The sequence below is a fragment of the Onychostruthus taczanowskii genome, unplaced genomic scaffold (assembly GCF_017590055.1).
Source record: "Onychostruthus taczanowskii isolate IOZ18803 unplaced genomic scaffold, ASM1759005v1 scaffold73, whole genome shotgun sequence".
In the NCBI taxonomy this organism is placed as follows: domain Eukaryota; kingdom Metazoa; phylum Chordata; class Aves; order Passeriformes; family Passeridae; genus Onychostruthus; species Onychostruthus taczanowskii.
The window spans coordinates 290442-307644 of record NW_024505118.1 but is presented as its reverse complement, the minus strand read 5'-3'; the positions used below and the strand labels follow the sequence as shown (position 1 = coordinate 307644).

Genomic DNA, 17203 nt, shown 5'->3' with positions numbered 1-17203 from the left:
AAGAAACCCACAAGCCTGGTCTGAGATGATGGGATATGTCCTTAAAAATCTAACTTCTTTTCATACTAGTGGCCAATCCTGATACTGATACTTTTAAAGTTGTTTAGAAAAAGATTGTTTCCTTGCACCTAGCTCAAAACTGATACAGAACACTCAAAAGTACTGAAGAGGATCATGGCCTAATACAGGAAAAATATTCTGGAGGATAATCAGCTACATGCTTGCATGACAGCCTCCTTTTGTTCTGAGGAATACTAAAGATTACCAAAGGCTTGAGGGTTTCTACTTAACTTTGGGTTCAGGGCATGACTTTCATATGAGTTCTATAGGACACCAAAAGGCAATATCATAACCTGAAAGAAATAGCCTCCTTAACCTATGATAATGAAATAATTAAAAATTTTGGAATTCAGTGTCCTGCTAATCCTTTACACCAGCTGGGTTGCATGCTAGTGTAGATTGTTGCTTAACTGCTGGAGTCTCTTCCTGTGTGAAAGAGCATGTGTTTCAGTTCATGCTGTTCCTCAAAGGGAGTCCTGACAAGAAAAGCCCCAAATGTGCAAGTATTGTTTAGTGTACAGTAGCATTATCCACCAGAGCAGTGTTGCAGTGGGCTTTTATTCATGCCAGCATGTGCAGGTCTACACTTCTTTTTTAGTATATAATCTTATGAATTAATTTTAGGAAGGGGGAAAACAATCCATTGAAAAGCTGTGTCATAAACATAAAAGAATTGGTAGTGACCAAAGACTGTTTTATTTGTGTTGATTTTTCTCTCCATAGATTTCTTCAAGTACATCCCATTCAGGGCCTTCTGATTTAACAAAACAGTGTGGAACATCAGCATTATTTCAGCTGGCAGAGGTAATACTAAAACACTGGTGACTAATTGCCCGAAGTGCAGTGGGGTGGAGAAGTTAAAGCTGTTGATTGCCAAAGTCTGCAAGGCAGAACAGTGATACAGTTATAATTACACCGCTGCTTATAGAACCATAAATTATCATGGCTCAGATGCCTCAAGACAACATTTCCCCAGATTAGCCATCAACTTAGAGGTTTCTAAGAGTCTGGTGCAGTTAAGAAGTACCACCAATTCCTGGTGGCAAAGGGACTTGGTTGCAACTGACCTGGATTCAGTTTCTTATTTAGGCTTTGAGGTCTTAGGGCTTAGCTGAGGGACACAAATAGTTGAGAGAGAGGACTGGATGGCTGTGTTGTGAAATTCAGGCACTGCCATTACAAATTCATGTTAATGGTCATGAGCTGCTTTCATTTATTTTTGCTTTTCATGCCCATTTTATTTTTCAGGTGAACTAACAGGTCAATAACTTACATAGAAGTTTTGCTATGGTACTCTCAGCAGATCTTCCTTCTGGGAACAGTTAAAACCAATGACGCTTCATTGAAATTTTGCCCTTTTTTTTGTTTCTAAACACTTTTTTAAGTTTTCCCAGTCTTGAAGATTGTTTAATTACAAGTTTGTTTGCTGACAAGACAGAAGTCACTTTTTTTGTAGCCACATCTGTAGCTCTGTACTACTGGCTACTGCAGAAGAAGCAAATGTGTAAAAGGAAAAAATCCACTGGCTATGGAATGTATGTTGAATTGACAAAATATTCTTAGTCTAGTGAGCTCCATCTTAAAGACTGAGCTTTAGCTTTTGAAAATCACAGGCTGTGCTTAACATTGCAGCATATTAAAAAAGTCACAGAAGTACCTTTGTACCAAGAACCCACATCAGCACTGTTGTGGAGTTCTCCTTTGCCTAGTCTAACCTGCTTCCCAATAGATACTGTGTATTGCCCAAGCTCTGGTGCTTTACAGTGCTGAGCCCAGCTTGTCCTGAACCAGATCAGTAATTTCTACCTTGGGTAGCAAGAGTTTTGGAAACCTGCTACAAAAACATCCCAATCATTGCTGTTATGTTCTTACATAAATTGGTATGAGACCTTTTTTAGTTTGCAAGGAAAAAAAGCCTTGCCAATTTGAGAAATCTAAAATGGACCTAAAGAGAACCCATGTGTCTCGGGGAGGTACATCCATACTGACCACATGGCCTGTGGGCTGAGCTGTAGGAAACTTCTGATGTCTGGTTCAAAGCAAGCCTCTTCCATCTGGTTTTGCTCCAGGTGACTGGTTGACATTTGTTCTAAAAACAAAACTGCACTGGGAATTCAGCTTGAGGGCTTTGAGAGAGGACAGTAAGAACAAAGCATGTCTTCCTAAGGGCTGTTGGTTGGTGCTGTGAAGGACTACCTTCTGTAGACATGTCCACATAGCTTACAGGTGATCCAAACCAGAGAGGATCTCCTAAGTCATTGCTGTAGGAACATGGCAGTTGGAGGACCTTCTGACAGCTCTTTTTCTGAATATCGATGTTCCTCAGATAGTATAAGGATTTTTGGTTTCCATTAGTGTTATCTCCAGGAGGAGATAACCATGGCAACCACTGCTGCTTTGCAGTTCTTTGCAAAATAAGTCTGTGACATGAGAAGAAAGATTTGGAAGGCTTTTGTACTACCTTCCAAATTATTTCCTACATTCAAGTAAAAAAAAAAAATCTCAGGGAGATTCAGTAAACATTTTTTCCTCCCTCCTTCAAGGCCATTTGGAAAATGGAGAAAGGAATTGTATTGGGGACATTGGAAAGTTGAAGGGGGAACGGATGTAGTAGTCATAGATAACTCTGTTCTGTTGCATTTCATATATTGTGAAAATCTGTCTGGTAGTGGGTTTCCAGATGATATTAAGAGCTTTAAAGGAAACACCACTGAGATCAGTTGGAGTCTTTTTCTGTCAGAGCAATGAACCTACCAGCCTTATTTTCACACTTAGCCCTCATCCCACTGCATCAGTTTCAGCACGTCTTCAGCCTGTTTTTCAGTACGGTCCTGTAGCACAGTTTGCTTTCCTAAACTAAAATGCCAGAGAGATTCCCTGTTAAACGCTCCTGTTAGTATAAGTAATGTTAACAGTAGACTTTTGTTTCATGGGACTGTTTTTAAACTTATTTTAGATGTGCCTTGCTTCAGAAGGAGTAAAAGTGAAAGAACCTGGGAAAACAAAAGTGGAAGCACTGGAAGATGAGGAAGGGGAAGTTTCAGAGGACATGGAAGTAGAACCGGAGAAAACAACAGTAAAAGACTCCAGTAATAGAAAAGTAGAACAATCAGAGATAGAAAAAATGCAAAACCCAGATGAAACAAAAGCTGAGGAATCAGAAACTGCAAAATGCAGAGAATTTACTAGTCTTGCAATGGAAAACAGTCCTTTTGAGAGGAAGGATAACACAAAGGATCACGTGTGCCGTTCTCCAGAGCTTTTCATGAGTGACATGACTATCCTTGGGCTAAAGCCAGAAAAGATAAAGAAGAAAAAGAAAAAAAATAAGTTGGACCGGCACACAAATGAAAAATCCACCCCCAAAAAATCTTGTAAAAAGAGGCAGTCCTCCGAGTCAGACATTGAAAGTGTAATGTACACAATTGAAGCCGTGGCCAAGGGGGACTGGGGTGCTGAGAGACTCGCGGATACTCCCCGCAAAAAAAACCGCCCCATCTCAAATGTGAAGGGAAGCATGTTGGATACAAAATCACCAAAGAAAAAAGTGAAATCGAAAGAAAAGAAAACATCAAAGGAGAAACCAGTGGAGACCACCAAAGAATCCAAGCTTCCCGATTTCCTAAGTATTGAAGCCGGCAAGGAAGTACCGTGTGAGGCTTCTGATAACATTAAAGTGGAACCACTGACCCCAACAGAGGAGGTGGTACCCCAAAGCTTACCAGAACAGGTCAAAACTGAGGACAGTGACTGTGTTAAAAAGATAGAAACCTGTGGCTCCAGGAAATCGGAGAGATCTTGCAAAGGTGCTCTTTATAAAACTCTGGTGTCAGAGGGCATGCTCACATCTCTGCGCGCTAATGTGGACAGAGGTGGGTGGCTTTGAGTGTTTTGTTTACAGCATGAACTGCAAAAGGCTGCCTGGAGTGGGAGGAAAAGCAAAAATCCATGTTTAAGCTGGAGTTTGAGCAGTGTGCAGTGGGAATACTATGTCTGGCCCCCTGAGATGCTAAGGACAGGTGGAGTGGCTGGGCTCCCTGTTCCAGGGCAGGTCTTTTGAAGTCTTGCAATCTGTGTTCCTGCTTACCTCACAAACTCCTGACTGCTCTATTTTCATCTTTTGTGATCTGAGTTTTAATTTCTTCAGTGAAGTCTTGTTTAATTTGTCAGCCTGCTGGTAGATGTGTGCAGGACTTGTGATGTATGTAACCCCGAACAATTACCTTGTTTCTATATAAACAACTCTTGTGGTTGTGAGCATAGTTCTCAATCCTGCAAGAAGCAAATGGGTTCTGGTTTTGCTATGGTTGTTAGTTTTACTGTAGGCAGTAAGTGAGAACCCTTTATCTTGTGGAAGGACAAATTTGAGATAATATCTGGAAGCTTTCAGTGAAATGTCTGGAAGTGTATTTTTCCAAGTGGTAGATTTATGTATGTAATTAGAATAGTCAGAAAAGAAAAAAGATGTTTGTAATTTAGGGAAGCTTATTACTATATATCTCTTCATCTCTTTCTTCTTTATACCTTAAGAGATTCCGACTTTTGAGATACTCCAGGAAAAGACAGGACAGGGCATGCAGAATAGTTGTCAATATCATCATTGCCCAGTTTAAAATGAAAAATGTTTTGTAACTGCCTTAAAGAAGGTCGGGCTTCATAAGTTGCTGTACTGACTGGGTACACAAGTTTCTTCTGAGTCTTCTTTGTTTTGGAACATTTTTCTAAAGATGAGAAACAATTTTCTGCCTTCATCACAGGAAAAAGAAGCTCAGGAAAAGGTAACTCCTCAGATCATGAAGGATGCTGGAATGAAGAAATCTGGGCCTTTTCCCCAAGTGGGACAAGTGGGAACAAGAAACTGAAAAAGACTAAGCCAAAGGAAGAGTTTGTTTTTGGGTAAGTTGTGGCTTAACACTTTCAGATGTTTTAGTTAGGTCAGCCTAATAATTTGAGTCCTCCTCACTGCAGCTACAAGACCTGCATCTAACACACAAATAATCACAATTCCAAAAATGAAAAACCCTGTGGAACTGAGTCATGCTCTAAATACCTGTCATTTATATAGCAAAGTAATTCCTTTGAGATCTTTCCAGGTTTACACCATTCTAAGTGAATTTGAATGGTGTTATTTGCTCAGTTCTAAACAAACCACACAGTATTTACCTGCTCAAAAAGTAGTGAAGAGGGTTACTTACATTTTCAGAGTACTTTGCAAGCGCTATTTAAAGTTCTGTGTAGGTGTTCAATCATCATAAACCAGATTAGACTAGAAAGAATAGATCTCTTTCCCACTTTGAGAGATTGCTTACAGAGGAATAGTAAACAGTGTTCTTATATTGGCAAATAATTATGATAAATATGTCATTTTTCTATTATAGAGAAAAGATATTTAAACTATTTATGTCCACCGTGATGAAATTAAATATATCTTAAAAACAATTAAGGAGTACAGATGCATTAAAATTTAGCAAGACTGCATAGAATTATTTTTCTAGTATACAGGTAATGGTTTTTGTATTACAGATTTATTTAGCTGTAGGCACAGTAGTTAAATCTGCGTTGCCATTCATGCTTGCAAATTCTTGCAGATAGGAAAATGTATTTAAAAGGGGGAGTTGTTCCATATTTTATGCTTAAAATTATAATATGTTTGGTTTTGCAGGTTTGCAGTACCCTTTTCCCAATCTAGTTTATGTGACATCTAATTGCAGCTCACTTTTAGCAAAGATATTAAATCAGTGGGAGTCCCCAAGTCTTGTTATTGGAATAGTCAAGAAAAACTAGTTAAGGAAAAATTGAGCACTTCATATTTTTAGAGCTTTGTATAAGTTTTGGAAATATTTTAAGTTGAAAGATTGAAAACTTTTCCCACATAATGGTGGGAAAACTCATCACATCTTGTAGCATAAAAAAAAAGTAGTTGTAAATTATTTATTCAAAGAGTATCTAGGAAACTTGTCTAAATCATTCATTCAACGCTACCCTCATTAGCTGGCTGGATGAGAAAATACATATTTTCCAATCTCTCATCTTTATTCAGTTGCATCATTAGTGAGTATTATTTAGTGAACTCTGTAAAGGCAGAATTAAGAATTTGTGAAGCGTAAGTGCTGGAGAAGGTATCCGGCGTCCCTTTTCATTGCATTACCTGATCTTCTGGCTACTTGAAGAGTTGGTTTTACCTCTGCCTGCTCCACTTAACTCCTTCTGCTGCCTTCAGCATCACATTTCAGCCTCATTTTGTACATGCATGTCTTCACCCCTTCAGAATGACATCATTTTCATAATTTTCCCTGTGCCATACCTTCCCCATCAGTAGATTCCCACATTTCATTCCATTGTCTGGGTCAGATGTGCTTTCCCACTCCCTTGCCCTACCTGCCTGTATCTCCTGGCAGGACTAGGCTATGCAGCATGAACACCTCATCTCAGCTACACGTCTAACCAGGCTTCTGAGAGGGTCTTCAAATTCATGACAGTGTGGACTATTTTTTATTTCTTTAAATAATTAATCTCTGACATAGAGATAGCAGCACTCCCCATTGCCTGCCTGCATGTCACACAAGTTATAAATTCCTAGCCAGGATGGCAGCTCATCCACTGTCAAACAAGGTTTGGCCTTCCCAATTAGAGCTGCAGCCCCTCACATGCCCTCGGGGCAGCAGCTGAGGCAGGTGGGAACAGACAGTGGGAGAGGAGCTGAGTCAGAGCAGAAAATCACATGGTTTTGTGATTGTCAGGGAGCATCCGTGTGGAAGAGAAAAATGGAGCAGTACCAAGCACTACTGATGTAAGAGACCTTTGTGATTTAAAACCAAAATAAAACATGTGTACACAAACAAACAAATCCCACCATGCACTTGGTCTGCGAAGAGCCAAGGCTGTATTTTAAGATGGAAAATTGCTTACTGAGAGAAGTAATAATTACAGAGAAAAAAATGAGGTCTCTTTCTGTGTACCAAAGCTTTCAGAATGCAATTTCTTTGAAGTGCTGCTTCAGAAAGCATAGAGAAGTACCATGTTTCTTGTGATATTTCCGAGTGTGTAAAGAGCCATCCTTCCAACAGTCATGCCAACTTCTGCCCAGTTGAGGTTTTTCATAGCAAGGAGAATTAAAAACAAGTGGAAGATGTCATTGTTCCTCTATCATTGACAGTGCTATTTATAACCTGCCTAACTGTGTGCTTGCCTTTTACTAGAACACAATTTCTACTTCTGCCTGGCTGCAAAAATTTGCAGAAACAGAGTGTTAATGCAAGCCAGTGTAGTCATTACAGCTGGAAATGCTGTGCCATCCTCTTTTGAGTGCTTTGTTTTCTTCTGGCTATTAGGAGCAATCATACCTTGTCTGTGAATTTCTTCAGTTGTAGTTAGTCTGCTGACAGTCATTCAGCTTAGGCTGCAGTAGGAGGTGTGTTGGCTTTCATGAAAGCATAAGCTAGTAGCATTATTCATCTCACAGCAAATGAAATACAAGGGGAGAAAATCTAATCACCCAGAACAAATACAAAACTAATTCCCATCCCAACACTTCATGTTTCAGAATATCCACAGAAGATTGATTAGTTTGACATTCTTCTTCTGGTTTGAAATGCAATTTTAATTCTGGTGTAAGAACTTTTATGTGAAGTTATTTTATTGGTTTATTGGTTTTACTATCTTTGTTCATTCCCCTCACAAAACAGACATCTCTTGTATGATTCTGTGCAGCAAACATGTCAGAGCTAAATGTCACCAGTATAACATTGATTTTTTTTTTCTAATTTTAACATATGCTAATAAGGTAATCAGTTTGCACTGTTACAAATGCAGAAGCAGAAATGTACATTCTCATTCCAGAGTTGGATTAATATATACTGGTTTGGTGTTTACAGTGTGTGCACTTACCTGATTTTCCCCTCTCTCTGTGTAGCAGAGTGTGTGTGTGTATACACAGACATGCTCTTAAAAAATATTTTTTTTTTCTCCAGAAAGAGTTACATTTAATTTGAATGGTTTTGTTTCCCATTTAGCTTAGCAAAATTGGAAGAAGAATTTGCAAAGAAATTCAACAGCCTCCCTCAATACAGTCCTATTACCTTTGACAGGAAAAATTCAGCTGTTTCGAGGAAAAAGCGAAAGATTGGAAGCGGCTCATGTGAACTACCAAAATCCAACAAAGGTAAGTTGCCAAGTGCAGGAAGTTCTTAAACAATGGCAGTGCTGTAACAAGCTCAGGAATTTATACATTCTTACTTTACTGTTACCTGTGGAAAGTCTGAAGTCTTCAAAGCATTACCTAGCACTGCAGTTAGTTGGTTCTCATCTGGTTTAGTTTTCAGGCTGATTGTTTTCACTCTTGATTCCCGGTTTTCATGATAAGTAGAACTGGGTAGAGTTTGTACAAAAAATGTATTTCTCATAGCAAGAAAGGTTTTCAAAAACATGAATGTTTGTGAGGTAAATTAATTTGATAAGTTTTCCCAGGAGAAAATGGGGGGAAAACGGCATATGATCGAGGGTTACATTTTCTAAGCTTAGTTTTAATTTCACTGTAATTTTAGTGTCTGTAAACTAAAATATAAGGTACCAGAGATGTCTGAATGAAACATCTGGAATTTTTCTTCTATCAAGATTATAGTTCTGTCATAAGTTTTGAGCAAAACTGTCCTGATGTGATTAAAAAAAAGAGGACATGAAAACCAATTCTATACCCAGCTCCATTGCTGAGGCTCATGGAGGGAGAAACTCAGGACACACTTGGCTGGTTTTTTGTACAGGAAACCTGTGACACAGAGGTGTCAGAGGAGTGACAGTGTAGTACAGTAAAACTACTTTTATGCTGTGGCAGAAATACTGATACAAATACACAGTATAGAAGCATCACAAAATGAAGGAATTATATACCAGTAATTCCACAAGACGTTAGGCTGCTCAAAAGGATTCTCATCAGGCACAGTTTGCAATGTGAAGTTGATTTTCTTTTCTGCAGCAATGGTAGTTCTACTGAGTGACAGGTTTTAAGATCAGATATGTCTGTTTTAGCCAGGTGACCCTGGATTAGATCTATGCCTTTTGAATGTTTCACAAATAATCACATTACAGTATGCAGGATTGAACAGCTGTTCTTTTCTAGTGCATGCCAGTTTTGGTATTGATTTTTGTAATTAGATGTGGAACAGCCACTTTGCAAAATTAGACTTGTGCTAATACCAAGATAGTTCTGACTTCAGCTGCCTTTAATTTTGTTTTGTGGTATGTATTTGACAGAACTTCTTAAATGAGCATGAATGAATTGCTTTACAGCATGATAACACACTGGTAATTAAGCAACATCTGTTGGGAAGAAAACCTCCTCAACTACAGTGATCTAGCAATTGAAGTTGTAGTAGCAGCTCACTGGATTTCTCACTATAGTATTTACCTGTTCAGGTGTCTGTATGTTTAAAAATTCTGCAGGCCCTGTGTTGTTTGGGAATGGTGGGCTAGAATTCCACCTCATGTCAGGTAGCCCAGCACTGCATTCTACTTTTGGGTAGGCTCATACAGGAGAGTTTAGTTTTTATTTTTGTTAGCATCACTTCAAGAACTTTGGAATATATTTGGCCTTGTCTCAAGGGAAGGTCAAAAACATAACTGTAGGCTGGTTACAAGCCTGATATGAGTAGCTTTGGCACAGCCCTGCAGAGACAGTCGTAGAGCTTTTGCCTCTGGCTGACAACAAGGGTTCTTTAAATTCAGCCAGCTGACTTTGCACTGAGCAGATGGTAAACAGTCACATGAACTTTGCCACCAACTGAGCTGTGGGGTTGCAACAAGCAGCCCCTGGGCAGGAATATTGGATGGTAACTCTGTTCCCTCTGTCGTGGACATCTAACAACAGCCCCAAATTAAATCCAGAAGAGCTAGTGATACCTGCTCCTAATTCCTGTGAATGTTGAATTCACACACTTAAGCTGGGAAGCTGACAGTTTTGTGGCAGTCATTCCAACTCCCTGAAGAGCAAGGTTCAGTCAGCTCTCAAGAGGTAGTTGAAAAAATTTTCATCAAACCATTTTTGTTCTGGAAAGGAGGGATTGCTGAAAAGTAAATATTTGATGGCAGTAGGTCAATTTTAAATGTGTTTTATTTTCTTAGGATGTGTAAAACTAGGATGTGAGTTGTGTATTTGAAATTATCTGACCTAAAAGTGCATGCAGGCCAGCTTACTATCTTAGTAAGGCTTGTTCCAGTTAAGTCAAACATTTAAGCTGACTCCTCCATTTAATTTGTGATGTACTGACAGTCTATTAGGCCTCATTGTGCTGTTGTCTGGTGAAGTGAATCACACCTATTTATCACAAGTGTGATGAATATAAAGACTCTTAGAGAGCCCTGGCCTCCAAAAGTGTAGCACAAGCAGGTCTGTGTGCTGGGTTACTGCAAGTACTGCAGGAAACGAAACTGGCATATCATGTAAAATAATAGAGCTTGGTTTGGTGTGGTTATGGGTCTTTTAAATTGTCCAACTTTTTTACACCATTAGAGAATTAAACAAAAGTAGCATTTTTATGCAATGAGCATGAACCATGAAGGGTCAATATAATCTTATGGATGTGACTGTGTGGGGATGTGGGAGACCTTAACTTCACACTGCTCTGCATTACTGCTTTGAGTGGAGCTGTTTCTGCTGTGTGGCTTTTCCTTGGGTGTGTCTCTGCCAGGTAATTGGGAGTTGTTCAGCACAAATAGCATCTATAAGTGTTTTCAGCCTCTGGGTGTTTCTAAATAACAGATAAAAATCAGTAGGGATATGTTTAAGTAAACACTCCTTGACATGATGTGCTGCTTTTTAGGAAGGAGTGTGTGCAGGATCATAAACTATCTATTCATTATTCATTTTCACTCAGCACAGATAACTACTTAAGTTTTGAAGTCTACAGTGTCTGCTGAACATTTAAAATTTAGAAAATATGTTGGAGTGCTGCACTCTAAACCTTCCTCAGGATGCTGGGTGAATAAAAACAGAGAAGTGTTTTTGTTTGTTGGGTTTAGGGTGTTTCTCTGCACCCCACCCCCAACTGTAACTGTATGCTTTAATAAGTTTTATTTTGTGCTGGATTGATTCTCTATCAAATGTCATTTGCCTATACCTTCAACAGGCTTGATTTGCAGCCTAACCACAGAGCCAGATTTGTCAGGATGTTTTCCTGCTCTGGAAAATCAGTAGGGCAGTGCCCACTGACTACTTCTGTTGTGCTTGTCATGTCCAGTCCACACTTCAGCCAGTTCTTTTACATAAAAACACCTGAAGAACCCTGTAGCATGAAAGCTGTTTCACATCCACATATATGAAGGAAAATTTGAACCTTTTCTTAAATGAGAGGCACTTTTTCCCTCAGAGTTTCCAAATTGTCTAAATTCTGCTCCCACTGAAATGATTGGGGGTCTTTCTGCACTGGGATCAGGATTGAACAAGCCATAAAGCTTTGTCAAAATCCACATCAAGTGTTTTGAACTGGGATATGCACATACAATAATAATGTCACAAAATGGCTGAAGAATACAGCTATACTGAATCTGTGCAGATGGCCTGCTCCAACATTTACTGGAGCTGTGACTGTTTCCTTTTTTTTTTCTTCTTCTTTCCAATGGCATATGTGCCAAAACATCCCACCATGAAGAAGTCAGCTGTCTGCAGTTAGTCACTAATCTGATTGTATGCACAAGTGAGCAACAGGCAGAGTCATTATTTCTGCTTTGTACTTTGAAGAAATGCTCACTTATACACCAAGCACTGCACTAAAGCTTACATTTTGGGAAGGCAAAGAGGAGAATGCTTTTATTTGGGGAATAGATGGTCTACTTTTTTTTTTTTGCTTTTTTTGTCTGTGGCCTCTAGGACTAGAAATAAAACATCAGCTTAAAATGGATGCTGCTTTGTGGCATTCCACTTGGTCTTAGCTCTGGGGTTTTTTTGGCTCGGTTCAAAGCATTCAGATGCTTGGAGATTTTGAGCTGTAATATTCCAAGGATCATGACCTAAAAATACAGTGCCTTTCTCTGAGAGATGCAGAAATGTACAAATTGGTTGTCCTGATTTTGTTAGGATCTAATTGAAACATCCTCCATTTGATCAGATCCTTTAAAACAATGAACTTTTTGAAAGCAAAGGGGGCCTATGCCTGGAAATATGGAGGAAATGCAGTTAATGGTTCATTTTCTTGCCTGCTTCTTCCCCGGACAGCTGCCGCTGGCCATAGCAAGTATTCCCAGGAGGAATCCCTACTGCCCTCAGTGAGCACTATGGACAAGCCAGGGATTAAATCCAGTGGCAATTTCTGAAGTGCTAGGGAGAGGAATAACTGTACAGAATATTTCCAACAGAGCAAGATTAGTAGGTAGCTGTATAACAATGTGAAGTAAACTAAAATTAAAAGGTTTTTTTCAGCTTTCATATATGTATATGTGTATATATATATGTAGGGTCCGTTGCCTAACAGCAAGACTTTTACGTTCGTTTTTTTCAGTCATGGATTTTCTCTGGATTGAATGTTCCCAAGTGGCATTTATTCAATGTCTTGGAATACTTGCCTGTTGTCCCCATGAAACAGGTGTAGCCCGGCCAGGCATCTCAACTCCAGCATGGTGGCTGTGCTTACTCTGTTAAGGCAAAGAGTGTGGATGATGTTTCTTGTGGAGTCAGAAGTTACATTGTTAAGTCCCAAGTATTAACTGTTGACTTACTTAGCTATTAGCCTGTCTTCTCTTTCAATGCTTTCATGGCCAAAGGGTGTTCTGACTGTCACTGGGCACAGTCTCACAGGAGTTACAGCTAAAAGGGAAGGAAATTGAAGGTTTCCTTACTGAAGGGCAGATTTTCTTTGGCTCTACTGAAGTTCTGGATTTTCCATATGGGAAAGTGGTATTTTGCAGATACAGGCTGATGACAAAGGTGCCTTTGATGTGGGGAAAAAAGAGATGAAAGACACAGGTTTCCCCTGTGTGCAGTGCTTGTCATCTTCTGAGTTTTTCATCTCAGTTATTCTGCTTAGAGTTGCTGACACTGGCTGACTGTCTGTCATAGTGATTGAAGTGGTTTGTATGGTGCAGGTTGAGTTGTAGAAATTGAGACATGGGTGATATGTAACATGTTGCTTCTTCCAAGCAAAAAATAACTAATCAGCTAGGTAAAGAATAATAATAATAACAAAAATGTCACAAGAATCATGTAGTTATGTACCTCTGTCTTCTTGTGGAACTGGTGGGAAGACTTGTTTCTGTTGATGTGGATGAAGTATCTAAGCTTGGTATCAAGAGAAGCTTATTTCTTTCACTTAGGCTTTTGCTCAAACTCTCCAAGCTTTTTCATTCCTTGTTTTACATTTTTGTTGCTCTGACACTAGACTAGTCCTCTGTGATACTCAGGAAACTGTTGTAAAATTTGTAGAACAACACTTCAGTAAGTTTGAGTGAATATGGCCTCTTCTACTGTACTTTAAGGTGTTTCCTATACAGGTTCTAGTAAAGCTGTTCAGATTCAAGCTGATGTTGCCTGAGATGATCTCTTGCTTGGACTTTATTTGGTTTGTTGTTTGACTTCTAGATTTTTGGAAGTTTATTAATCTTTCTCCAAAGTTTTGATTTCTTCCATATTAAAAAAGAAGTAGCAGTGAGCCACAAAGCCAACATGAGCAAGATGCTAAAGTTTCTATGCCTGCCTCTGTCTGGATTTTAGTTTTCTCTCAGTAATTTTCAGTATTGATCAGACAGCCTAGTGTCTGTGAATGGCTTTCACTTCATAAGACTAAATACTTCTTCCATGTGCTACACACTTTACTCCTTTTTTCCTTGCATACGGAATCTGAGATGGCAAATTGCAGATGTATAAGTAGATTTACCCTGACTGCACATTCCTATATGGTTGCAGTTGTGTCCCAGTAGCGAGTGTGTGTGTCTAGTTCCTTTTAAGGATGAGGAGTGGAAAAGGCGAATATTTCTGGTGGATAGAATCCTGTTACACATGAGCTAGAGATGGGAAGGACACCTGCTTGTTAGGCTATGAATCATCTTGTCACATGCATAGCATCTCATTTCTGTTTGGGCTGGTCTGTTCTGAACTAGCCTGAAGACTTGCTTGTCCATTGTCTCTTTGGAAATAAGATTTTGAAGTTGAGTTTCTGTAAACTCCCTAAAATTTGCTTTGCATTGTGGAGATTCTGCATTTCTTATGCCTATGTTGCTGTTATATCGCTGTCTGCTCCCCTAATGAGGCAAAGGCTAACTTCTTGATGACATCTGATAGTGGCATGTTTTGTGGTCCAGTGTCACACAAGATGTCTTCTAACTGCTCCTAGTAAAGACTCTGCGGGCAAAGTAGGAATGATAACCGTGAGCTGGACATAACCTCACCTGCTTCCTCTGGGGGCTTTACCTTTTCCACTTAGTGTATCTCATTTCTGGGCACCAGAAAGGCAGTGGTAGCTCTTGCATCCTGTGGTGGGTTGGTCCTGACTGGTAAGTATGTTCCCACCCTGTTGCTCCCTCCTACAGTGGGATGTGGAAGATAATAGGAAGGGCAAAAACAAGGAAAAATACTTCCTGGGTGTAGTAGTTTTGCAAAACTATTACACTGGGTCAAGAAGAAGACAGTTTCATAAGTTGGAGGGAGGAAACAAGTAATGCCAAAGCCAGCACTCACTACTAGCACACTGATGTCCAGCCAGTTACCTGAGCAATGGACAACTTTAAAAAACACTTTCCCAGCACAGTTTTGTGCTGAGTATGGTGTAAAATGCCTCTTGGCCCCTGTGGGTCAGCTGTCCCAACTATGTCCCCTCCCAGCCTCTTGAACACCCTCAGCCTACTTGCTGGGGTGCCAGAATGAGAGAGATCTTGATGCTCTGTAAGCGCTGCTCAGCAGTAACTAAACCATGGATGTGTTTCCAGCACTGTTAAGTTTACTCCCTGCCAACCAAGCCCAGTATACATGCAAAAGAGTATCTTTTTTTAAGTAAGCAAGAAAAGCCCGTTTTGTTGTATGGCTAGGCTTTCCTATGGGCTTCATTCCCCAAAATGCATTGTATGCACTTAAACACTGGGAGGTGGTGGATTGAACTGCAGCTTGCTGAAAGCCTCCAGAGTCCCTTCAGGCAGAAGGTCAGGTTTTGTGCTTCCCTGTCATGTGGCAACTTGTACTCTATAGGAAGGGGAGGTTGGACAGTACATAGTGTGACTGTTGTACTCTTTTTCAAGCTTTTTATTAAAAGTATGTATTATTAATGTTGTCTGTAGGTTCATTCCAGTCTCAGGAAAAGAACTTATTCCACAAAATTGTCAGCAAATTTAAGCACAGAAAGAAGCTTAATGTTCCGGACACAGGTACTGGTGCATTGCTTAATTAAGGTTTTCAGCTTCCTTCTTTCTCAATTCAGTCTTGGGGAAATGCTTCTAGACAGAGACACCTCAGCTCTCTCTAGTCTTTGATTGCTTTAGTTCCTTATTTTCCCTGTCTGCTGTGATTCCATTGCCTTCTGTCTCCAGTTGATATTACCTTACTCCAGTATGATGCTGTTTTGTTTTTACTTGGCATCTCCCTTTAATTACAGTTTCCCTGCTCCAGATGCCATGCAGCAGAGATGGCAAAGCAAGGGCAGTTCTGCAGTTGGCCCCGAAAACTTTAATCTTCTACAGCTCACAGCTCTGTAGTCCTTAGGTTGCTCTTATCTGCATTCTTCTGTATCAGTGACCATATTATTTTGCCAGAGCATTTTTGCATGTCCCTGTCTCCTATTCCTGTGACTTCTTGCTGTCTGGAACTTTGCAGACTGCAGCTGGTCAAGGTGTAAGAGCCTGGTCAGAATGTAAGCCCTTGTTTCTGCACCAGAGCTCAGAAACACCAGCATCCAACCCTGCCTCTGTAGAAATCTTAAACCAGCTTTCTGTTTGCTTCATACTGAAAATACCTTCTGCACTTTTTTAGCTTATGTTCTGGACCTTGTCTGCCCACTATCCGCTGTTAGCTCTCTAAAGTCTTTTTCTTGTTACAGTATCATAATATCCCACACACTAGAAACTCAAAACAGGATTATACTTTAGCCTGCTTCCCTGGGCCCTGTTTTTTTATCATCATGTTGCCCACACTATTCAAGTCATGCCCAAGCTGTTCCTCTGTTCCACAGTGGTGTTCTCTCCTGCATTGTTCTGTAATCTAGAAAAACCTCTCTGGTTCTGCTTACTGAACTCCATTAATTTGTCTGGTTTCTTCCCCACCAATGTTCATCTCTAAGATAATAAAATTGTTGTTCCCATCTCCAGTTTCCCCAACTACCTTTATGGTTAATATCTTTTCCTAAGACTTGGCCATGTAATTTCCTCTCCTTTCCTGGTGCTATGTTTTCTGTCATCTGTGTTGCACACAAGCTATTTTCCCACATAGGCTCTGCCTGCTCTTCTGCATTTCACGGTGCAAATCAAAATTACTTGTTCTGTCTTGTTGTATTTGTACAACGAATTTGTTGTGGCAGTTGCTTATGAAAAGTAACTATCTTGCTTCTATGTTGGTGTAAAAAAGGCATCATACATTAGCATAATTTTTATTTGGCATCATTCAGATTTTGTTCCTGAATTATTAATAGACTGTGTAGACAAATTATTAAGACAAATGGGTGTTTAAATTCTCCTGGGGGAAAAGAAACAGAAAGTATTTAATAGATGATAAAGAGTAAAAAATATAAATACCTTAAAATTTGCAGATAAAAATGTGGGTAAACGAAGCATCTAACCCTGCATTTGTTTAAAAGAAGCCAACCTGTTTTGATAGAAAGTGAAGTGTGCACTATGATCAAATATTCAACCCTGGCAAGTGTTGAGTACCCTGGCCTTGTTCCAGCACAGCACAGAGGCATGTCCTTGGAAGTTAAGCATGTGAACAATGTCATAGTGTCTAAACATTAAAGATGTGTCTGTGCATTTGCTGGGGCAGAGCCAGCTTGCTAAGTTCCTCCAAGACTAAAGCAAAGACATGAACTTAGGAGCCTTACACAGCCCACATATAATCATCAGAAGAAAGGCAGTGGATGTCTGTATATTGATGGGGAACTGCACTTTCCCCTGAATTACAGAGAGGAGAAAATTTGGAGTCTTGCCTACTCTGAAGTGTACCGTTAGCGACTGAAACCAAAAT

The 17203-nt window shown here is 39.8% G+C and overlaps 1 protein-coding gene across 14 annotated transcripts in view; it reads left to right on the top strand.

Moving 5' to 3' along the window:
• Window positions 1–17203, top strand: part of BBX (BBX high mobility group box domain containing) — a 137460-nt gene that overhangs the window by 106921 nt on the left and 13336 nt on the right. For 10 of the 14 annotated variants that reach the window (XM_041422381.1, XM_041422392.1, XM_041422390.1 and 7 more), the window contains 5 exons: window positions 784–864; window positions 3017–3932; window positions 4818–4956; window positions 8073–8221; window positions 15313–15399. In XM_041422381.1, the coding sequence (XP_041278315.1) occupies window positions 784–864; window positions 3017–3932; window positions 4818–4956; window positions 8073–8221; window positions 15313–15399 (1372 nt within the window). The remainder of the gene's footprint in view (window positions 1–783; window positions 865–3016; window positions 3933–4817; window positions 4957–8072; window positions 8222–15312; window positions 15400–17203) is intronic. The other 4 variants (XM_041422389.1, XM_041422391.1, XM_041422394.1 and 1 more) reach the window with 4 other exon arrangements.